The 25,040-nt window shown below is 37.3% G+C and overlaps 1 protein-coding gene across 1 annotated transcript in view; it reads left to right on the top strand.

Moving 5' to 3' along the window:
- CCDC7 (coiled-coil domain containing 7) overlaps window positions 1–25,040 on the top strand; it is a 442,752-nt gene that overhangs the window by 371,032 nt on the left and 46,680 nt on the right. The window contains exons 32-34 of the mRNA XM_028826154.2: window positions 8,879–8,962; window positions 19,559–19,642; window positions 23,582–23,668. Of these exons, the coding sequence (XP_028681987.2) occupies window positions 8,879–8,962; window positions 19,559–19,642; window positions 23,582–23,668 (255 nt within the window). The remainder of the gene's footprint in view (window positions 1–8,878; window positions 8,963–19,558; window positions 19,643–23,581; window positions 23,669–25,040) is intronic.

A 25,040-nucleotide genomic window follows, 5' to 3' on the forward strand; every position in this document is an offset into this window, starting at 1 on the left:
GCCAAGTTACAGAGCAGTTTCCAGGGCTAAGGATAATAGGCTCACTCCTCCCTCTGTCTCCTCTGTTCTCATGGATATTTCTCACTTCAGGCTCTCTTATTTTTCCCAGGGATTGAGGCAGGGACAAGTCACTGTTAGCTTTCAGTTTTTGTTGCTTCTCTGTGGTCCTAAGAATTGTCTCATTCTCATAATGGGTTCCTGGATATTGCTGGTCATAATATTGATGCTGTATATTTCTTTATGGCTTTCTGTGGGGGGAAGTGAGTGAAGCCAGATTGCTTCTATGCCAACATTTTAAAACCAGAAGCTTTCAATACTCAATTATTTTTTAGTAATCTCCCACCAACTGTCTTAAGTCTGTGGGTTCTCATTTGCTCAGAGAATTCTGCTACAAATCTCGTATCTGCCTGCATTTCTGGCTGCAACTATGTGCAAAGGATAATGGCATATCTTCTATCTCCCAAATATAGTATGGGTATCCTTTTTTGGTAAATTCTACCTTAGAAAAATACAGATAAATGGATTTAGCAATGTAGTTTCCTAAAGAGAATAGGAGATCTTAGAAACTTCACTGAAGCAATGATATTTATTTGCCATGCCCAAAATGCTTCTTTCAGTTTCTCAAATGTTTTATATTTCACCCCATCAGAGGGCCTTTGCATTTGTTTTTCACACTTTCTGAGGTATCTATTTCCCAGAATTCAATATTTGGAATTCCCGAAGAAGAATAAATAAAATGTACAATATATTATAAGGCATAATTGAATAATTAATTTTTAAAATAATGGATGACCCAAATCTGTAAGTTGAAAAGACATACCAGGACAAATTGGGAATTAATAACATATAAAAATAACCTGGTGAAATTTACTGGCCTTTTAAAATTATTTTAAATATGCAGAATTCTAGGGACATCAGACTTTACCCTCTCCTCCAAAAATTCCAAACAAAATTTAAAACACAATCCACTTAAGATGGGGAAGAAACAAGGTGACCTCAGAATTGTTCTAAGAAGTCATTATACGAAAAGATACTTGCACATGCATGTTTATAAGCAGCATAATTCACAATTGCAAAAATGTGGAACCAACCTAAATGTCCATCAATCAACGAGTGGATAAACTGTGATATGTGTATATATATGTGTGTGTGTGTATATGTGTGTATATATGTATATGTATATGTATGTACATATACATATATATAATATGTATATATGATGGAATACTACTCAGCCACAAAAAGGAATGAATTAATGGCATTCGCAGTGACGTGGATGACATTGGAGACTATTATTCTAAGTGAAGTAACTCAGGAATGGAAAACCAAACATTGTATGTTCTCACTCATAAGTGGGAGCTAAGCTATGAGGATGCAAAGGCATAAGAATGACACACTGGACTTTGGGGACTCAAGGGTAAAGGATGGGGAGGGAGTAAGGGATAAAAGGCTATAAATTGGGCCCAGTGTATACTGCTTATATGATGGGTACACCAAAATCTCACAAATCAACACTAAAGAACTTATATAACCACCGCCACCTGTTCCCCAATAATCTAAGAAAATAAAAACATAATTTAAAAAATAAATAAATAATAAAAGGGAAAAAAATTTGCTGGTGGGTCACTAGAGTTGATGGTGAGTGGTGCCACTTCCACTTCCATCCCTTGATTACTGGACCCATGAATCCTGACTATGGGAGAAAGAGTACCACAAATTGGGCACTGATTCAGAGCACACACAGTCTTCTGGAGAACCTTGCCCCAGTCCTGCAAAGTATTGTCACCTAATTGGCATTGTAATTGTGACTTCAAAAGGCCATTCCACCATTCTATCAATCCAGCTGCTTCAGGATGATAGGGAACATGGTAAGACCAGTGAATTCTATGAGCATGAGCCCACTGCTGCACTTCTTTAGCTATAAAGTGAATACCTTGGTCAGAGGCAATGCTACGTGGAATACTATGATGCTGGATAAGGCATTCCACAAGTCCATGGATAATAGTTTTGGCAGAATCATTGCATGCAGCATAGGCAAACCCATAACTGGAGTATGTGTCTGTTCTGGTGAGCACAAACCTCTGCCCTTCCCATGATGACGGAGGTCCAGTATAATGAACTTGCCACCAAGTAGCTGGCTGATCACCCCGAAAAGTGGTGCCATATAGAGGGCTCAGTGTTGGTCTCTGCTGCTGGCAAATTGGGGACTTGGCAGCGGCCATAGCCAGATCAGCCTTGGTGAATGGAAGTCCATGTTGCTGCGCCCATGTGTAACCTCCATCCCTGCCACCATGACCATTTTGTTCATGGGCGCGTTGGGCAATGACAGGCATGGCTGGGGAAAGAGGCTGAGTGGTGTCCACAGAACGAGTTATCCTATCCACTTGATTATTAAAATCCTCCTCTGCTGAGGTCACCTGTTGGTGAGCACTCACATGGGATACAAATATCTTCACAGTTTTTGACCATTCAGAGAGGTCCATCCACATACCTCTTCCCCAAATTTCTTTGTCACCAATTTTTCACTTATGCTTCTTCCAAGACCCTGGCCAGACAAACTACAGCCCATGAATCAGCATGTAATTGCACATCTGGCCATTTCTGCTTCCATACAAAGTGCACAACCAGGTGCACTGCTCGAAGTTCTGCCCACTGGGAAAATTTCTCTTCACTGCTGTCCTTCAGGGATGTCCTAGAAAGGAGCTGTAGTGCTGCAGCTGTCCACTTTCAGGTGGTGCCTGCGTATCATGCAGAACCACCTGTGAACTAGGTCCTAATCTTATCTTCATCTGTCCACTGATCATAGGGAATTCCCCATGAGGCCATTGATGTAGGCTGGGAGAGAAGGCAGGGTGACAGGAGTGGGGACCATGGGCATTTGAGCCACTTCCTCATGTGACTTACCTGTGCTTTTAGGAGCTGCTTGAGCCCGATCATGTATATACCACTTTCATTTGATGAGGGAATGCTGCTATGCATGACCTACTTTATGGCTAGATGGGTCAGAAAGCACCCAGTTCATGATAAGCAGTTCGGGTTGCATTGTGACTTGATGACCCATAGTCACATGTTTAGTTTCTACCAAAGCCCAGTAACAGCCAAGAGCTGTCTCTCAAAAGGAGAATGGTTATCTGCAGAAGATGGCAGGGCCTTGCTCCAAAATCCTAGAGGTCTCCACTGTGATTCACCTATGGGGGCCTGCCAGTGTCTCCAAAGAGCATCCCTATCTGCCACTGACAGCACCATTGGGTATGCTGTGTCATATGACCCAAATGGCAGAGCAGCTTGCAATGCACCCTGGACCTGTTGCAGAGCCTTCTCCTGTTCTGGACCCCACTCAAAACTGGCAGCCTTTTGGGTCCCTGGATAAATGGGCCAAAGTAACACACCAAAATGAGGAATGGTTGCCTCCAAAATCCAAATAGGCCCACTAGGGGTCGTGCCTCTTTCTTGGTTGTAGGAAGGGCCAAATGCAGCAACTTATCCTTCACCTTAGAAGGAATATCTTGACAGGCCCCACACCACTGGACCCTTAGAAATTTTACTGAAGTAAAAGGTCCCTGAATTCTAATTGGATTTATTTCCCATCCTCTGGCATGCAAATATCTCACCAATAAGTCCAGTGTGTTTGCTGCTTCTCACTCACTGGATGAATCAGCATTATGGCATCTATGTAATGGACCAGTGTGACATCTTGTGGAAGGGAAAGCGAACAAGATCTCTCCAAACGAGATTATGACACAAAGCTGGAGAGTTGATATATCCCTGAGGTAGTACAGTAGAGGTATATTGCTGGCCTTGCCCACTGAAGGCAAATTGCTTCTGGTGGGCCTTATGGACAGGAATGGAACAAAAGCATTTGCCAAGTCAGTGGCCACATACCATATCAGGAGATGTGTTAATTTGCTCAAGCAATGAATCCACATCTGATACAGCAGCTGCAGTTGGAGTAACCACTTTGTTAAGCTTACGATAATCCACCATCATTCTCCAAGATCCACCTGTCTTCTACACAGCCAAATGGGAGAGTTGAACAGGGATGTGATGGGAGTCACCACCCCTACATCTTTCAAGTCCTTGATGGTGGCACTGATCTCTGCAATTTTTCTAGGGATGCGATGTTATTTTTGATTTATGACTTTTCTAGGTAGAGGCAGTTCTAATGGCTTCCATTTGGCCTTTCCCACCATAACAGCCCTCACTTTACCAGTCAGGGAGCCAATGTGGGGGTTCTGCCAGCTGCTAAGTATGTCTGTGTCAATTATGCTTTCTGGCACTGCGGAAATGAGCATGGGATGAGTCCAAGGACCCACACTCTAAGTTGGATCTGAGCTAAAACTCCATTAATTACCTGACCTCCATAAGCCCCTACCTTAACTGGAGGATCAAAATAACATTTTGAGTCCTCCAGAATCAATGTCAGCTCAGAGCTAGTGACCAGTAGTCCCTGAAAGTTCTGATTATTTCCCTTTCCCCTATGCACAGTTACCCTAGTAAAAGGCTGGAGGTCTTCTTGGGGAAAGATTCAAGAAAGATTAACAGCATAAACTGTTGGTAGTGTAGTGGGGTCCTTCCTCAAATGACCCAGCCTTTCCTTCATTCAAGGGGTTCTGGGTCTGTAAACTGGCTCAAGTCTGGAAATTGGTTGAGGCTCCATGATTCTGTTTTTATAATTCAAATTAGTCTTTTGTCCACTCAACCTGGAATTTTTCTGCTTATATAAATTAAGTAAGAATGCAGTGGGCTTCCTATCAATTTAACTTCTAGAAACACCATGATTGATTAGCCAATGCCAGAGCTCTACATGAGTCAGACTATTCTGATTGCTGCTTTGCCTCTGCTGTCCATTGCAGTAACTATGCCCACCTTGGCTTTGATGGTTGAGTGCTACTGCTTGGCCCCTGCCACCTTGGGATCCAATTATTCCCATTGCATTTAAATTTTATAGTTGAGTGACTGTGGTTCCCACTGTAAGATCTGGCATACAGAGAAGAGCAATCACAGAGCTCTTCAAGGATGCAGGTGCTGCCCTCACGAATCTATTTCACAAAGTATTGGTCAAGGGTATGTCTTCTGCACCCTCCCAGCTGGAATAAATCGGTCTAAAGTGACTAATCCACTCTAGCATCCTGATCTCCCTTAGCCTTAGCCTTTTCCTCTACATTAAACCAAGAGAAATCAGGCATTTCCAGCTTGCTCACAGTGGGCCATCTTTTAATCCATATTTCAGCTAACCAAGCAAATAAACTATTAGAACCTTTTTTAACTCCCCAAGCTGCAACATTAAATGGAGAATTCCTGCTTAGTGGGCCTAAATCAATAAATTAAGCCTGTTCCAACTTTATGTTCCTTCCACTATTATCCTACACCCTTACTATTCATTATCATGCCTGCACTCCAGATTTCTGCTTAAATAAATTAGAAACTCAAGCAGTTCTTTTGGAGTGTAGTGCACTTCCATGTGGGTTACACTTTGAACCTCACCTCTAGGGGTCTGCCAGGACTTAGCCTAATTATAGGTCTAGAAGCGATCAAGGGTGTTGGGGGTGGGTCCTGAGGAAAATCAGCGTTGTCTTGCCTGGCATAATCCCCAAGGGAGGCCATCACTGTTACCTCAGGCAGTGCAGGGTTAATTTCCTCAGCAAATGTGGAAAGGCTGATGGCAGCATGGGTTGTAGATTGGGGAGGGGATGTTGCCACCACTTGGAGTGGGGAGGCTGTTTCCTCCACCCAAAAAGTGTCATCAGAATTTAGGAGCTCAGTGCCTCCAGCTTCATCAGGCTCCTCCCACATGTCCCCATTTTAAGTTGCATGGTCCCATTCTTTTCTAATCAATGTCTTCACTTTAATAGTAGATACCTGGTGAGGCTGTGCATGCACCTTTTGTTGCAGGTCAACCACTCACAGGATAAGAGCTTGTGTCTGATTTTCCACAATTTCTTTTTTTTTTTTTTTTTTGGTCTACAGGAGATAAGACTCTCAGGGCAATCTTAGAAGATTTGAGGTCAGTATGTGCTTCTAGAGCCAGGAGATAGAATCCCCGAGTTCATTTTCTTTTATCACATTGTCTAATGAACTTAGGAGCAACCAACCAACTTCATTACATTCTTTAGTTCCTCACATATTGTCAAAGGTATTATGTGCAGAGTTACTAAACTCCTTGCATCTTTTGAGCAGTGAATCACGAGTATCAAATGCATTTATTTTGCATAATTCTCTAAACAGTTCACACCAAGAACTATCAGTGTTCTCCATACTATTAGAAGTAGAGTCCTTAGCATTTTGGGGTCTAATCATATTAAGCAGGCAACCCTAGAAACCCCAAAGACAATTAAAAACTCCATCCTTAAAATTCTGTTACTCTAGAACCACTCCCAGTACCAAAATCTGTATTAGCATTCTCTAGAGGGCCAAACTAATAGGATAGATATATAGACAAAAAGGAGTTTATTAAGGAGTATTGACTCACATGATCAAAAGGTGAAGTTCCTCAGTAGGTCATCTGCAAGCTGAGGAGCAAGGAAGCCAGTCCTATTTCCAAAACCTCAAAAGTAGGGAAGCTGACAGTGCAGTAGAAGGCCTGAGAGCCCCTGGAAAACCACTGTTGTAGGTCCAAGAGTCCAAAAGCTGAAGAACTTTGAGTCTGATGTTCGCAGGCAGGAAGCATCCAGCACAGGAGAAAGATGTAGGCTGGGAGACTAAGCCAGTTTAGTCTTTCATATTCTTCTGCCTGCTTTTATTCTGGCCATACTGGCAGCTGATTAGGTGGTGGCCACCCAGATTGAGGGTGAATCTGCCTCTCCTGGTCCACTGACTCAATTGTTAATTTCCTTTGGCAACACCCTCACAGATACACCCAGGTATAATACTTTGCATCCTTCAGTCCAATCACATTGATACCTTGTTTTATTTCACCATAATTTGAGAAGATAACTGATATGATTTTGACTTTTTAATATTTGTTTAGACTTGTTTGTGGCCTGATATGTGATCTTTCATGTGCCAATGAGAAGAATGTGTATTCCGTACTTGATCGTAGCCAAAAGGCAGAGCAATGATGAGAATATATATTCATTAGTTGTTGGAGGAAATGTTCTGTAAATGTCTGTTAGGTCCATTTGATATATAGTGCAGTTTAAGTTTAATGTTTCTTTGTTGATTTTCTGTCTAGATGATATCCAGTGCTGATAGTGGGATGTTGAAGTTTCTAACTATTATTGTACTGGGGACTCTTTCTCTCTTTAGCTCTAATAATAATTTCTGTTTAGAACTGGGTTATCTAGGGTTAGTTTTTATATATCAATCTCTGGATTGATGTCTATATCATTATATACTAATCTTTTTGTCTCCTTTCTAAAATTTAAAGTCTATTTGTCTGTTGTAAGTATAGCTATTTCTGAACTTTTAGTTTCCATTTGTGTGCATAGTCTTTTTCGATTCATTCGCTGTCAGTCTATGTGTGTCTTTACAGGTAAAATGAATTTCTTGTAGGCATCACCTAGTTGCTTCTTGGTTTTTTGTTATCAATTCAGTCTGTCTATGTCTTTTAATTCAGGAATTTAAACCACTTACATTCAAGATTGTTATTGATAGATAAGAATTTGTTCTTGTTAATTTGGTGTCTTCTAATTGTTTTGTGTATTTTTTCTATGTTATTTCTTAGCTTTGTAAGTGGTGGCTTTTTATATTCTTCTTTTCATTTGTGTGTCCCTCTTCCAGTATGTTTTTGATATGGTTTGGATGTTTGTCCCCTCCTACCATTGAAACTACCATTTAATTGAACACTTTAAATGTGTAAATTATATAGTATGATATACATTCCTAATCACTACTTTCTGATATAAATTTCCCATTAATAACTTTCAGGTATTTTAACATTTATTCATGAATTTAACTATTTCTCAAAAAATAAAAAGACATCCATCTATTATGTCTAGATAACAACTGGTTTTAGTTTCCAGTGTTTACAGGTTTATAGCAGGCACATGTGCTGCTGGAACTAGGTTTCACTGACAAAACTTTAGTCCCAGTAGTTGACTTTAGTTCATCAATCGTAATCACCCTTTCTAACATAAATTCCTCCTTAATAACTTTCAGGTATTTTCCCTGTTATTAAACATGGTTAGACTACCAAATCCAACAAAAAAGTCAAATTATGTAAAAACTCAAATGGAAAAGTACCCAATTTTACTTCTTGTATTTCTGCAAATTTAATCATATCCTAAGCTACGAGGTCCACATGGTAAGGGGACCTAAGGGGGCATGTTTTCCTCAATCTACAAGATATCTTATTATTTTCCATCCCTGATGCTTACTTAGTTTAAAGTTAACCTAAAAATTGCATTAAAATATTTCTGGATGAGTCAAAGTATTTCTGCACTATAATAATTTCCTGTGATTATGAAGATCATTGTTTTCAAGTTGCTAGGTGAAAAACAAAGTTATGTTTCATCTTACCAGGTGTATCCCTATGGTATGAATATGATTCAATGTAAACTTTAAAGTCATGTTATTATCATAAATTCTGTAGGATATTTTAATTTTGCATTAGAGATAACATTGTGTGGGGAAAGCACTGTTAAAGTATTGTGAGGCATCAGTTTGTGCAACAACTTTGTTATCACCTCGATATGTGGTCTTGGTCAAATCATTATACATCTCTATGCCTCAATACACTAAGGCTTATATGATTGCTAACAGAACTTCCACTCCTAATGTTTAGTGATTTGGCAATTCAGACATTTCGCTATAACTTTTATTCATTAATACCAAAGGCTGATTAATACACACACTCTCTCTCTCTCTCTCTCTCTCACCCCTCACATTCCCATGTATGGATTACCTTGCCAAGTATTTTTAAATCTATTTATTTCTATAGAGACTGATATAGAAAGCTTGAGAGGTGCTTTGGGAAGACGCTTATTAAATGATGAATTCAAGACACAGCCAAAGAGTTTCCCTGGTAAGAAAATATTTTAAGTCTAATATTCCTCATTTATTTTTCTCCTTCAAAGTTTAAGTGTGTATCTTTAATAGCAATAGTACCCACTTGTTTATTATGACATGGGCACGGGTTCTCATGAATACCCTCCCATATTTGGTTGTACTCTAGAACATATTTACTAGAAATGTAAAGCTAGCTAGATATTATTACTTTTAGGACTCATCCATTTAGAAAGTAATCTACAAAATAATATAGTATAGTGAGCTTAGAATATACTTGGGACAGGTATGTTCAAAGTTATTTTAGTCCCTTTCTATTTACAGTTTAGATAGAAAGTTACTTTAAAGTTGCAAAAGCAGAAAGGCTATCTGATGAGTGCAATAAGTAAGGGAAAAAGACAGTTATTTTAATCTTAATAATTCCCTCTGTACTTTAAAATGTTAGGCATAGTAATCTTTCAACTATGGCAGAATCCTTTAGTTGTGTAATATAGTTCAGATATTATACTACTGCCTTTGGTACAAGAGTAGCAGTGTCAGGCAAAACACCCTTTGATCTCTGGTGTGATACAAAGGAAGGCAGACAGGTGAATAGAGAAATAAGCAAAAGACATACTCAAAGGGGACCCTCTAAAACCACTGTCTTCCAGAGGTGATTGTTGCATGCCCAAGGCTGTTTTATTGGAGGAACATTAGAGGCTTCACAGTGCAGGATGTATTGAGCCATTCTTGGGTTGCTGTAAAGGAATGCCTGAGACTGGGTTCTTTATAAAGAAAAGAGGCTGTACAAGCATAGTGCCAGCATCTACTTGGCTTCGGGGGAGGCCTCAGGGCACTTTTACTCATGGCAGAAAGTAAAGCAGAACAGGCACATTGCATGACAAGAGCAGGAGCAGGAGAAAAAAGGGGGAAGGTGCTGCATACTTTTGAACAACTGGATCTCACAAGAACTCATATACTATTGTGAGAACAGCACCATTCCATGGAGAAGAAGGATCTGCCCTCGTGACACAAACACCTCCCACAGGGTCCCACCTCCAACAATGGGGATTACATTTCAACATGAGATTTGCACAAGAAAAACACGCAAACCATGTCACAGAGGAAATAGGCTTCGGTAAAATAATCAAGCCAAATCACTGAACAAATAAATAAGCAAACGATAATAACATACCCCAGGAAGAAGAGGAGAAGAATCAAAATTAAGAGTTGCTACATTATGTGTCTAAAATGCCCAGTTTTCAGCATAAAAATGTGAGTTATTCTAATAAGGAAAAAAGTATGACCCATACACAGAAGAAAAGCAGGCAAAAAAAAAAAAACAACAAAAAACATAAAAAAACAAAAACAAAAAAAAACAGCTTATGAGAATCCTAGCTGTTAGACTTAGCAGACAATGACTACAAAGCAGTCAGTATAAATATATTGAAAGAACTAAAGGAAACCATTCTCTAACAAGAAAAGGAAAGTATGATGACAATGTTTCATCAAATAGAAAATATCTACAAAGAGATATAAAATATTTTACAAAGAGCCACATGGAAATTACAGTGTTAAAAAGTACAAAAACTGGAAGTAAAATTTACTAGAGGGGTTCAAGTACATTTCAACTGTCCAAAGAAAGAATTAAAAAACTTAAAGTATTAGGAACACTAGAAAGAAAACAGAGAGAAAAAGGAGCAGCAAAAATATGGATGAAAACTTTCTGAAAAATATTTAATTACAAATGAGTCTACACATCCAAGCTCAATTAATTCTAAGTAGAATAAACACAAGGGAATCTATAATCACATTCATAGTAATAATGTTGAAAGATAAAGAGAAAAGCTTAAAAGCAGCAAGAGAAAACTAATACATGATGTAAAGAGAACCCCACTAAAATTAAAAACTGACTACTTATCATTAGGAACTATTAGGGCCAGAAGGCATTGGGACAGCACATTCAAAGAGCTAAATGAAGAACTGTTAACCAAAAATCTTATATCCAGCAAAACTATTCATTAAACATGAAGGTGACGTGAAGATATTTCTAAATAGGCTTTTTTAAATAAGAAAATTTATTCCTATCAGAACTGCTTTCCAAGAAATACAGAGTTCTTCGGGTTGAAAACCATTGACCTCTGACACTAACTTGAACCCATAAAATGAACATGGGTTAAAGGAATTCTATAACTCTGAAAGACCACATAAATGCTTACTTCACTTCTTTCTACTCTTAATTTTAACTCTTAATTGATATAAAAAGCAATTGTATAAAAAATATTTACAGAATTTTATTGCTGGGACTTTAAAATATGGACGTGTAGTATATTCCAGAATGTTAGCACACAGGCGATGGTTGACAGAAGTGATGTATTGGAGTTAAAAAAAAAATGACAGGAAAGGGGGCTCCAAGATGGCTGTCTTAAAGATATCTGGCACTCTTTCAATACATACAAAAAAACAAATTTGAGAATTGATAATCATATTTCAAATAGATCATCTAATCAGGAGCACTAGAATTCAGCAGAGAATTAACAGGAAACATCTGAGGCAGAGAAGGAAAGGGAAAGGAGGCAGCTGACCTAACTAGGATTGATAAAGTCCAGAGAGGCTCCCCAGTGTGGGAAAAGGGTAAGTGAGAAGTCCCCAGAAGTCCACATTCCCACCATAGATTGCTGCAATCCTAGCCATGGGAGAGCCACCCTCACAGGCCCTGACCAGTGGCATTGCTCTAAAGAGAGAGCTCATGCTGAGTCACACACACGGTGAGAACCAAGCGGATGCGGCATAGTGCCTTTTTTCCTCTGCCTCCTGGGTTCAAGTGATTCTTCTGCCTTAGCCTCCCAGGTAGCTGGGACTATAGGCATGCACCCCCACACCCGGTTAATTTTTGTATTTTTAGTAGTGATGGGCTTTTTCCATGTTGGCCAGGCTGGTATGGCCCAACATCCCTACCTTTCCACTCCTAGAGCCCCACTGACATCCCCCTCCATCTATGCAGTGGGCTGCAGAAGTGCAGTCCTACTTGGGTCCAACAGTGTGGCAGGATCCCTAGTGCTCAAGTGTTCAACATGCTGGAGAATGGGTGGTACAGCACACTGGAGAGGCTGCCCCTGGGACAAACAGTGTTGAAGCATGAAGTACCCAAAACCCAGAATGCCTGAGTCCATTGCCATTGCTGCAACCCTGCCCCCATAAGCAGGAGGGCTACTGTGCGCTTGCACATGCCCTGAGAACAAGCTCTCATCATCTGTCACCACCACCAGAGGCTGAAGCGTGTGCTCACCAGAGCTTGAGAGCCACTTTCCTGGGGCCACAGCCACTGAGAGCAACTCAATCATACCCAGTGGCAAGACTGCCACACAGTTGCATGCACCCTGAGGACAGGCTCTCCCTGCCAACTGCCATTGCTGCTAATGCCACTTAGGCACACCATTTGGGGTCCTGAGGATTTCCCCACCCTGCTTGCCACAGCATGTGCCCATGCATACCACTGGGGGATCTGAGAACCAGCCCTCTCAGCCTGGAACCAGTGCACAAAAATGCCAACCAGGGGCCTGGGGATTACCTTGCCCCATCAGTTGCCTTGGGCATGCATGGACATCACCAGGGGACCTCACAATAGGCCAAGAAACCTGCCACCAGCACCAAAGCATGACACCCAAAGGCCACGGGCTCATCCTGCCCCATCCACCGCCACAGGCATCTGTGCAGTCTTCCTGGATCCTGGAGGATGAACTCAGCTAGCCAGTTGCAGCCACTACCAACACCAGTGCATGCCACTTGGGAGCCTGTGGGTTGTTTCACCACTGCGACTTTTATTGCCCACATCATGTACACTGTCTGGTGGCTCAAGGACACACCTACCTGTTGGACCATGGCCAGCACTCAAGCAAACCACCTAGAGGCCCAAGGATTAGCCTGCCTGGACTCACTAATCCTGATGCTCACATATATCCCCTAGGGGCCCACGGATAGGCATGCTCAGCCATTGCTGTCACTAATGAGGCCAAGGACTGACTCAAGGTCTCTGTCCCCAGCGAAGCCTCATAGCAGCATCCACCAGCAACTACAGCCTAAGCCGTTGAGGAAATGACGGACATCACTGACACTGTTTATAGCTGAAAAAAATTATAGAGAGGCTATATACCACTGCATACACCCAGAATCAAAGCTAAAATGCCCAACCCAGGGTAGGCATGGTGACTCATGCCTATACCCCAGCACTTTGGGAGGTGAAGGTGGCAGGATCACTTGAGATCAGACATTTGAGGCCAGCCTTGGTTAAAGCCCAGTGAGACACTGTCTCCACCAAAAAAAATTTTCTTTTTAATTTAAAAAGTGCCCTATCCAACCAACATCATAGATAGCATCTTCAGGAAAATGTTTTGCTCTATAAAAGCCAATCCACAAAATTGAGAGAAGTGACTGTTACACAAGGTGACAGACATAAGGACACAAGAAACATGAAAAAGCAAGGAAATGTGACACCTCAAAAAGAACACAATAATTCTTCAGCAACAGATTTCAGTGAAAAAGAAATTATTGAAATGCCTGAAACAGAATTGAAAATAATGATATTAAAGGAACTCAATGAGGTAGAAGAGAACACAGATAACCAATAGAAAGAAATCAGAAAAACAATTTTGAGATGAATGAGAAATGTATTAAAGAGATAGATATCATTAAGATATCATTAAGAAAAGAACCAAACAGAAATCCCATAAGTCAATTCAATTAATAAAATAAAAAGTACATTCAATGGGAGAAAATTTTTGCAATCTACCTATCTGACCAAGGGGTAATATCCAGAATCTACAAAGAATTTAAACAAATTTACAAGAAAAAATCAAACAACCCCATCAAAAAGCGGGCAAAAGATATGAACAGACATTTTTTAAAAGAAGATATTTATGCAGCCAACAGACACATGAAAAATGCTCATCATCACTGATCATCACAGAAATGCAAAGCAAAACCACAATGAGATACCATCTCACACCAGTTAGAATGGCAATCACTAAAAAGTCAGGAAACAACAGATCCTAGAGAGGATGTGGAGAAACAGGAACACTTTTACACTGTTGGTGGGAGTGTAAACTAGTTCAACCATTGTGGAAGACAGTCTGGCGATTCCTCAAGGATCTTAACCAGAAATATGATTTGACCCAGTGATCCCACTACTGGGTATATACCCAAAGGATTATAAATCATGCTACTGTAAAGACACATGCACATGTTTGTTTATTGTGGCACTATTCACAATAGCAAAAACTTGGAACTAACCCAAATGTCTATCAATAATAGACTAAATTAAGAAAATGTGGCACATATATACCGTGGAATACTATGCAGCCATAAAAAAGGATGAGTTCATGTCCTTTGCAGGGACATGGATGAAGCTGGAAACCATCATTCTGAGCAAACTATCACAAGGACAGAAAACCAAACACTGCATGTTCTCACTCATAGGTGGGAATTGAACAATGAGAACACTTGGACACACGGCAGGGAACATCACACATGGGCCTGTTGTGGGGTGAGGGGACAGGAGGAGGGATAGCATTAGGAGATATACCTAATGTAAATGACGAGTTAATGGGTGCAACAAACCAACATGGCACATGTATACCTATGTAACAAACCTGCACATTGTGTACATGTACCCTAGAACTTAAAGTATAATAATGAAAAAAAATACATTCAAGATCTTCAACAATTATTAGACTAAGCAGGAGAAAAAGTTTCAGAACTTCAAGAGAGGTCATTTGAAATAACACAGTCAGACAAAAGAGAGAGGGAGGGAGGGAGAGAGAGAAAAAAAAAGAACAAAGCATAAAGAATAAAAAAGAATGAATAAAGCCTATGTGACACATGGAACATCATAAAGTGACCAAAGTTTTGAATCGTGGTTGTTCCACATGGTCAAGAGAAAAGGCATATAAAAACTATTTAATAAAATGATGGCTGAAAACTACCCATGTCAACAAGAGATTCCCAAATATACACAACCCAAAAAGGTCTTGTACAAGGTACATTATAGTCAAACTGTCAAAAGTAAAAGACAGAGATACAAGCCACATACAAGAAAACTGTTATCAGACTAACAGTGGATTTCTTAGCAGAAATCTTACAGGCTAGGAGAAAATAAGATGATATATTCAAAGGGCTGAAAGAAAACAAACTGTCAGCCAAGAATAATATATTCAGCAAAGTTATTGTTCATAAATGAAGGAAAAATAAAGTATTTTCCAGACAAACAAAAACTGAAGGAATTCATCACCATTAGGCTGGCCCTACAAGAAATGCTTAAAGGAGTACTACACTTAAGCAAAAGGATAGCTACTGTCATAAAACTGGATGTGCAAACACACAAATGAGGAAGAAGAACTCAAATGTTACTATGACAGAAAATCACTGAACCATAATGATAAACAACACAAGAGAAAGAAAGGAACAAAGGATAAAGAAAACAACCAGAAAATAAGAAAACAATAGGAATAAGTCCTCACATATCAATATTATTCTTGAATGTAAACAGAGAATGGCTGAATGGATTTTAAAAACATGACCAAACTATATACTGCCTATAAGAAACTCACTTCACCTGTAAAGAAACATATAGACTGGTTGTAAAAGAATGGAAAAACTATTCCATGCAAACAGAAACCAGAAGTGAGCAGGAGTAGCTGTAGTTATTTCAGATAAAACAGACTTTAAGTCAAAAAAAATAAAAAGAGACAAGGATAATTATTATATAATGATAAAAGGATCAATTCAGAAAGAGGATATACCAATTTTAAACTTATACTCACCCAACATTGAAGTATGCAAATATATAAAGCGCATATTAAATCTAAAGGGACAGAGAGATTCCAATAAAATAATAGCTAGAGGCTTCAACACCTCATTCTCAGCATTAGACAGATCGTCTAGACAGAAAATCAATGAAGAAACATTGAGTTTAAACATCATTTTAAACCAAATGGCCCTAACAGATAATTACAAAGTATTTTTTTCAATAGCTGAAGAACACACATTCTTTTTGTGAGCACATGGAACATTCTCCAGGCTAGACCATATGTCAAGCCACAAAAGAAGTCTTAACACATTTTTACAAGTAAAAATCACATCATGTATCTTGTCAGACCATGACAGATTAAAACTAGAAATCAGTAACTAGAGGAACTTTGGGAACTGTGCAAACACATGGAAATTAAGGAAAATGCTCACGAATAATCACTGAATCAATGAAGAAATTAAAAAGGAAATAAAAAATTCTTGAAACAAATGAAAATGAAAAAAAATAGCAAAACCTATGGGATATAACAAAAGCAATGCTAAAAATGGAAGTTTAGAGCAATAAACACCTCCATCAAAATAGTAGAATGTTTCAAATAAACAATGCACCTCAAGAGACTAGAAAAGCAAAAACAAACCAATCAACGAAAATTAATAGAAGGAAAGAAATAAGGATCAGAGCAGAACTAAGTGAAATAGATACTTAAGCAAAGGATCAACCAAATCAAAACTTGGTGTTTTTAAAAGATAAAGATTAAAAAAAACCAGTAGGTAGACTAACTTAAAAAATATAGAAGATACAAATTAACAAAATCAGAAATGAAATAGAACTGATACCACAGAGTTACAAAAGATAATCAGAAAATATTATGAACAACTATATGCTGATAAATTGGAAAATCTAGAGGAAACTGACAGATTTCTGAAAACATATAACCTACCAAGATTGAATTAAGAAGTAGCAGAGGAGGTTGATTATAGTTAATAACAATGATTTTGTATTTCAAAATAGCTAGGGAGAGGTCTAGAAATGTTCCCAACACAACCAGGTGGCCTCACTGCCAATTTTTCCCAAAACTTTAAAGAACTAACACCAATTCCCCTCAAACTATTCCAAAAAAATTGAAGAGAATGGAATTCTCTGTAACTCAATCTACAAGGCCAGCATTTACTCTGATACGAAAACCAGACAAGGACATAAAAAAATAAAAGTACAAGTCAGTATCTGTTGAATATAAACATAAAAATCCCCAACAAAGTGCTAGCAAACCAAATTCAACAACCTATCAGAAAGATAATGCACTGTGATCAAGTTGGATCTATCCCACGGATGTAAGGGTGGTTTAACATATGCAAATCAATAAACAAGGTACATCAACAGAAAGAAGGACAAAACCATATAATCATCTCAGTAGATGCAGAAAAAAACATTTGATAAAATTCAACATTCCTTCATGATAAAACTCTCAACAACTTAGGCATAAAAGGAACATACCTCAAACTAATAAAGTCCATATATGACAAACCCACAGCTAACATGATACTGAATGATGAGAAATCATTGAGGTGATAGATATTCTAAATAATCTGACTTGAGTTTTATGCACACTATACATATAACCAAATATCACATGTACCCCATAAATTTGCACAAATATTATGTATTAACAAAAAAAAAATGACAACATATGATAATCTGAAACCACAGGAACAAATTAATAGAACCAGAAATTATAAATAAGAAGGTTAATATAATAAACATTGGAAATATATACTTCTTTCTTCCCTCAACTTTTTAAAAAAGCATAAAATTATATGAATAAATAATTATAACAACAACTATAACCATGTCTTTATTATTTACAAATGTACTGTGTATAACAATAGCACAAAAATGGGGAACAGGGAATACAGCTATCTAAGAGTAGCTTTTCTATATTTCACTAGAATTTAGTATAAATTTAAAGTACTTTTTAAAATGGACTGTGATGATGGTGACAGACATTACTGAATGTATTAAAATCCATAGAATTTAAGATTTTAGACCGCTTAAAATACTCAGTGAACTTCAAGCAGAAAAAGATTTTTAAAAGATTTAAAGCAAAGTGAGAATATTGGAAAGGAGAAAAATTGTAAATCTTACTAAATTATAAGTGTCTCCAGCACATACCTTTTAATTTCTAGTATTTAACCCAATCTTTCCTCAGATGGTCTCATTTTTTCCCTGATTGTGTAAGGATCATTTGCTTGCTCATTTCAAATGAACCGGTCTTTCTTTGATATATCAGGTGAAGAAAGAACAAAGGAAGAAAAAAATACGTCTGCTGATGTTTCCAGTTTTGAGTTGCTGTATCTCTTATATTGTTACTTAATTACTGAAAACTTGCTCTGCTCAATGTTATGGATCACTTTTTACTTTGGTAATGAGGCAGTGCTCAGTATGGAATGCAGTTGTGACATATTTGAGCAGCTGGTGTCATAATGCAACCATTTACATTGTTCATGTATTCACCAATTTTTCCAAAACAGCAACAACAACAACAACAAACCACTCTACAATACAATGGAAGGATTATGACAGGTGTCCAATCATAGTTACATACTCTGCTAGAGCCAATTCTACCCACACAATCTTAAGCCCAATGTTGACCTTATGTCACCAATCCTCATTATCCCCTTTTCAATATGAATTTCTTTTTAATAATTTTTATACATTTTTATCTCATTGAACTTAGTAGTTTCTAATTCCTGGAAAATATAAAACCACATAAAAACATAAATGGAAATGGATCCAATAACAATTCTGGTAGTGCTGCAAATCTGACCATTACCTCCTTGATTCTCGTTTAAGGGACCTCAGAGGGCAGGTTTTCTCAGTTTGACAAATATCTTGTAATTTTTTCATAACTAATATCTAAAGAATTTACAATTCCATAATGTAAAAAGGGGAAAGAAATATTCCTCAATGAGTCAAATAATTTCTGCCTCATGATAAGTTTCTGTGACTAATGAGGCCATGGTTTGCAGCTTGACCTATGGAAAAAAATGTTCCCCCTCACATAGTACATACCTACAGGTTGAGTATGCTTTTAGTGTAAACTGGAAAGATACATTATCATCATAATGTCCCTAGGATAATTTCAATTTGCATAAGAGATAGAATTGTATAGAACAATTACTGGTTAAGAAAGTATACAGCATCGGGTTGTGCATGAGTGGTGCCTTTCCCTGGCTATATGATATTTCAATTCATTAAACATATCTAAGCCTGAATATAGTCTGGCTTATATAATTGTTAACATCCATTCCTTTTTAAGGTTTTTGTTATTTTCCAATGAAGACATTTCATTTTAATTATTCTATAAATACAATTTTTATTTTTATTTTATATATATACGTGTGTGTGTGTGAGTGTATATATATATATGTATTTTTTTTTTTTGGTGAGAGTCTTGCTGTGTCACCAGGCTGGAGTGCAGTGACACAATCTCAGCTCACTGCAACCTCCGACTCCCAGGTTCAAGCAATTCTTCTGCCTCAGCCTCCCGAGTAGCTGGAACTACAGGCATGTGCCACTACACCCAGCTAATTTTTGTATTTTTAGTACAGATGGGGTTTCACTGTGTTGGCCAGGATGGTCTCAATCTCTTGATCTCATGATCCACCTGCACTTTGGCCTCCCAAAGTGCTGGGATTACAGGCATGAGCCACTGCGCCCAGCCACAAATATTTTAAGTTAGTAACACACACACGTATATGCACATGCACACACGGTCACATTTGTATATAAATGATTACCTTACAGTGTTTTGATATCTGTTTATTTCTATAGGGTCTGAAATAGAACAATTGACAGATGCATTTGGAAGAGATATACTAAAGGATGAATTCAAGACACGATCAAAGAGTCTCCCTGGTAGGAACAAAAACTTTACATATTTAGTATTTCTGGTTAGTTTTGTTCTCTGGAGTGTAACTAAGTGTGCATCTTCAAGGAGAACAGTGCCTATACATTATTACATAGGCAAAAGTCTTCGTGAATTCCCCTCTATAATATTTCAACCCTAGTTTCAACTAGCAATGTAAAATTAGCTTTTCAAAAGCAGAAAGGCCAGATGATAGATGTGATAAGAAGATGAATATAACAGATAATAATTTTATTGGTTACCAGTTCACTCTATGTGGTAAAAATATCAGTCAAGTTTGTAACATCTCAGCTGCAATAAAGTTATTTAGTTATATTTTTCAGAGATTACACAACTGAATTTAGTCCCGGGGTTACAGGGTTAGACACACTTCTCTGTGACCGTTGGTGTGATACCAAAAGAAGACACTTTAGCAAATAAATAATGGAAAGAGACATTCAAAGAGTGCCCTGCTAAAACCACTGTCATCCAAGGGAGACTGTTTGATGCCCAAGGAGATGCCCTTAAAGAGCAACATAAGAGACTTTACACTGTAGAGGATAGAGACTTTAGGAAAATACTTCTGTCAAATCACACACATACACAAACACACACACACACCCCACCACCACCACCACCAACAAGAAACAAGAAAACAAGAACAACAAGCCCCCCAAAAAGGAAGAGTCAACCAACATACAGATTTGCTATAATATGTTATCTAAAATGTCCAGATTTTAGCAAAAAAATTAAGACATGCACAGAAACAGTACTCTGTAACACAAATACCAGGAAAAAGGCAAGGAAAACTGCCTGTGAGAGTCCTACATGTTAGATTTAGCAGACAATGACTACAAAGTAGTCAAATAATAATAATAATATCATCAAATAATTAAAACTCTTCTGAAAGAAGAAAAAGAAGGTATAATGACATTCTTTTATCAAATAGATGTCAACATTGTGATACAAATTAAACTTTTTAAAGAACCAAATTAATATTTGGAATTGAAAGGTAAAATAACTGCAAGGGAAAATTCATTAGAGGGTCAAGGAAAGATTTGAACTGTCAGAAGGAGTAAGCAAACAATACAATGGGAATACCAGAATGACAGTATTCCAAGTAGAGAGAGAATAAGAAAAAATATTTGAAGAAAAATGGCTGAATACTTTGAAAAATATTTACTGGGTCATATTAATCTATACATCCAAGTTCTATTAAATCTAAGTAGAACAAACACAAATCAATCCATGACCAAAGTAATCATTGTAAAAATGTTGAAAGACAAAGAGAATGTAAAATGCATCAAGAGAAAAACAATTCATCCCACAGAAGGTAACCCCAGTAAGATTAACATCTGTCTTAGCATTAGAAACTTATGAAGTCCAGAAGGCCATGGTGTTGTATATTAAAAGTGCTGAAAGAAAAAAAAATCTACCAAGCAATAATTTTATTGCTAGCAAAACTATTTTTCAGAAAAGGTGAAAAATGAAATTGCTAAATAAATAAAAATTGAGAGATTTCATTTCTAGCAGAACTGTTTTCCAAGAAATTTGTTTAGGCTAAAAGGAATTGACCTCTTGACAGTAATTTGAATCCCCCTAAAAAAGGTATGAGTTAAATGTTATAATTGCAAAAGACAGTATGTATAAATATATATTCCACCTCCTTTCTTTTCTTAATTTATCTAAAAGACAACTGTATAAAAATATTTATATAATTGTATCATTGGGCATATAACATATCAACTTGTAATATATTCACAATAGCAGCACAAAGGTGATAGGAGAGAGAAGTGATGTAGCACTGTAAGAAAATAACACTGGATGATAAATACAGAGCAACAATAAAAAGAACTTTAAATAAGTGTGTTCATATAACAAATACTATAAACATGTACTTGGTCTTGTTTCTTTTCTCAGTTTATTTAAAAGGTATAAAGTTATACAAAGAAATAATTATAACAATAATTAGTACATTGTCCTTAATATTTACAGGTATAATATGTATAACAATAGCACAAATACTGGGGAAAGAGAATAAAGCTATATATAAAGGAGTAGTGTTTCTGTATCTCAGTAGAATGCAATTTGTGTAAATGTGAAAAAGATTATAAAGTTGACTGAGGCAATAATTACACATTTCTGTAATAAGCATTGAATTGGACACTTTAAATGGAAAAATAGTATGGTTTTATTTTGGTTTAAATTTACAAATTAAAAAATATACACATTTTTAAAAGCTCAGGAACTCTAAGCAGGATAAGATTTTGTAAAATTTAAAGCAACAAGATAATAATGTAAGGGAGGAAAATTGTGACTTTTACTAGTTGATAAATTTCTCCAGCACATAACTTTGTATTCCTAGTGTTTAACTCTAAAATGCTCTCCTCATTGACTCCTTGCTTATCTAAAAATCCTCTGATTTCTTAATTCAAATGAATCAGCCTTTCTTACTTGTATCTGTAGGAGAAAGACAAAAGAGCTGAAATGCACCTGTTAATGTTCCTCAGTTTTCTGTTGCATATAGCTTTACTTTTACAAAATGTTGTTACTGAATTATTGAAAACTCATTTTGTCCAATATGATGGGTTTTTTTTTGTTTGTTTGTTTTTGTTTTTTTTTTTTTTTTTTTGAGACAGTGTCTCACTCTGTTGCCCAGGCTGGAGTACAGTGATATGATATCAGCTTACCACAACCTCCGCCTCCTGGGTTCAAGTGATTCTCCTGCCTCAGCCTCCTGAGTAGCTAGGACTACAGGTGCCTGCCACCACGCCCTGCTAATTTTTGTATTTTTAGTAGAGACAAAGTTTCACTATGTTGGCCAGGCTGGTCTCGAACTCGTGACCTCGAGATCCGCCCACCTCACCCTCCCAAAGTGCTGGGATTACAGGCATGAGCCACTGACCTGGCCAATATGATGCATTTTTACAATGATGCGTAATCTGGTTTCTGCCTCTATTTGAATTATATTGGTGGTTTATTTGGGCTGACATGATGATAGTGCAAATTTTAACATTAATCATGGGCTCGGCCAATATTCCAAAGCAAGACTTCTACTCTATTGTTCAGGATCATTACAGGTGTCCAACTACCATTACATGCTCTGCTAGAACCAACTTTGACACAAAAAAACTTTAGGTTTAATAAACCAGGTTTACCAATTCTAATTATCCCTTTTTCAATATGAAATTCTTTTAAGTAGATTTTTTAGTTTTTCCATCATTATACCTAAATACTAGTTTCTAAATCCAACAAAGTGTATAAATCACATAAAACTCAAATGAAAAGGAATACAATCCTAATGCTGGTACTACTGCAAATATTCCTGTTTTCTTCTTTCCAGCTACAAAGTCTACCTGCTAAGAGAACCAGAGAGAAGAGACTTTTTCTCATTACATGCGTTATTTCTTATTCTTTTTTTATCACTGATGCCTAATTGAATTATAGTTACACCACCTAAAATAAACTATTAAAATATTTCTGGATGAGTCAAGGAACTTCTGTTTTGTCACATTTTGTGAGTTGTGATGACCGTTGTGTACAGATAGGTCAATTATGAAAAAAAAATTTATGTTCCACCTCACCAGATATACCCCTACAACATGCATATGTTCTTAATATATCCTTGAAAGTTATGTTATTACCACAAACTAGTGTGATTTAAATTTGCATATGAGATTGCATTATATGGAAAAAATAGTTAAGAAATAGGGTAGCATAAGTCTGTGCCTCAATTTTGTTATTACTTGCTATATGGTATACATATAATGAGGTTTATATGATTGTTAATTGTCCTTTCAATTTAAGTTCCTATGTTGCTACAATCTGGACATTTTATTATAATTCTTCTACTCTAATGAAGAATATTAATTAGGATAGTATTAGACACATGCACACACACGTTAATATTTATGTTAGAAAAGTGTTTTGAAATCTGTTTGCTTTTATAGAGACTGATGAACGATTGCGTCGTGCAACTGAGAGAGGTACAATAAATAATGCAATGAAGACACAGTTAAAGAGAAAGAGTCACCCTGGTAAGAATAAGAATTTTTAAATCTACTTATGGTTTACTATCTTCTCTGGAGTTTTAAGTATGTATCTCTAATGACAACAGTACCTATATGTAATTATTACATGAGAAAAAGTCTTCGTGAATTTCCTCCTATAATTAGTTGAACTCTAGTATTTATTCTCAATAGAAAATTAACTTTAGGGCTCATTTATTTAAAAAGTTATCCATAAAAGTCTAATGCTATAATGACCTTAGAAAATGCTTGCAGAAACATTTCAAATGCTCTTCAATTTACTTTCTATTTATGGCTAATTAGGAAAGTTGCTTTGTATTTGCAAAAGCAGAATTGCTAGCTTATGAACATGATAACAAGATGAATATAACTGATAATTATTTCATTGGTTACCCATTCCCTCTTATATCATTATGTTATCAGGCAAATTGACAATGTTTCAACTGCTTTAGTTTTGTTATATAGTTCAAAAACTATACTACTGCATTTTTAGTGGTGAAACAGTGACACACTTCTCCTTAATTTTTGGTGTTGTACCCAAAGAGGCAGAGAGCTTAACAGAGACATAAGGGAAAGAGACAGATGAAGAGAGCCCTGTTAAAACAACTCTCATCCAAAAGTGATTGTGTGTTATGATGGTTAATACTGTCAATTTGATTGGATTGAAGGATTCAAAGTACTGATCCTGGTGTGTCTGTGAGGGTGTTGCCAAAGGAGATTAACATTTGAGTCAGTGGGCTGGGAAAGGCGGACACATCCTTAATCTGGGTGGGCACCATCTAATCAGCTGCCAGCATGGCTAGAATATAAAGCAGGTGAAAAATGTGAAAAGACTAGACTGGCCTAGCCTCCCAGCCTATATCTTTCTCCTGTGCAGATGCTTCCTGCCCTCATGTGAGTTAATACTTAATAAACTCCCATCTATCTATATCTATATCTATCTTCTATTACTTCTTTCCCTCTAGAGAATCCTAACTAATACAGATTTTGGTACCAGGAGTGGTTCTAGAGGAACAGAATATTAAGGATGGAGTTTCTTTTGTTGGTTTTGGGGTTTCTGGAGTTGGCTGCTTAATATGATTAAACACAAAAATGTTAAGGACTCTACTTATAATAGTGTGGAGAACACTGATAAAGAGCTGAAATTGTAGAAACACATACACAAGCTCTTATCATGCAAGTGGCTGACCTGCAATGAAAGGTGCATGCACAGCCTTGCCAGGTGTCTACTCTTAAAGTGAGGGCATTGATTGAAAAAGAATGAGATCCTGAACCTTGGAATGGGGATGTGTGGAAGGACCAAATGAAGCTGGAGACACTGAGTTTGTAAACTCTGATTAATCTTTTTTACCAGAAGCAGCAGCTTCCCCATCCCCAGTAG

The sequence above is a fragment of the Macaca mulatta genome, chromosome 9 (assembly GCF_049350105.2).
Source record: "Macaca mulatta isolate MMU2019108-1 chromosome 9, T2T-MMU8v2.0, whole genome shotgun sequence".
Lineage (NCBI taxonomy): Eukaryota > Metazoa > Chordata > Mammalia > Primates > Cercopithecidae > Macaca > Macaca mulatta.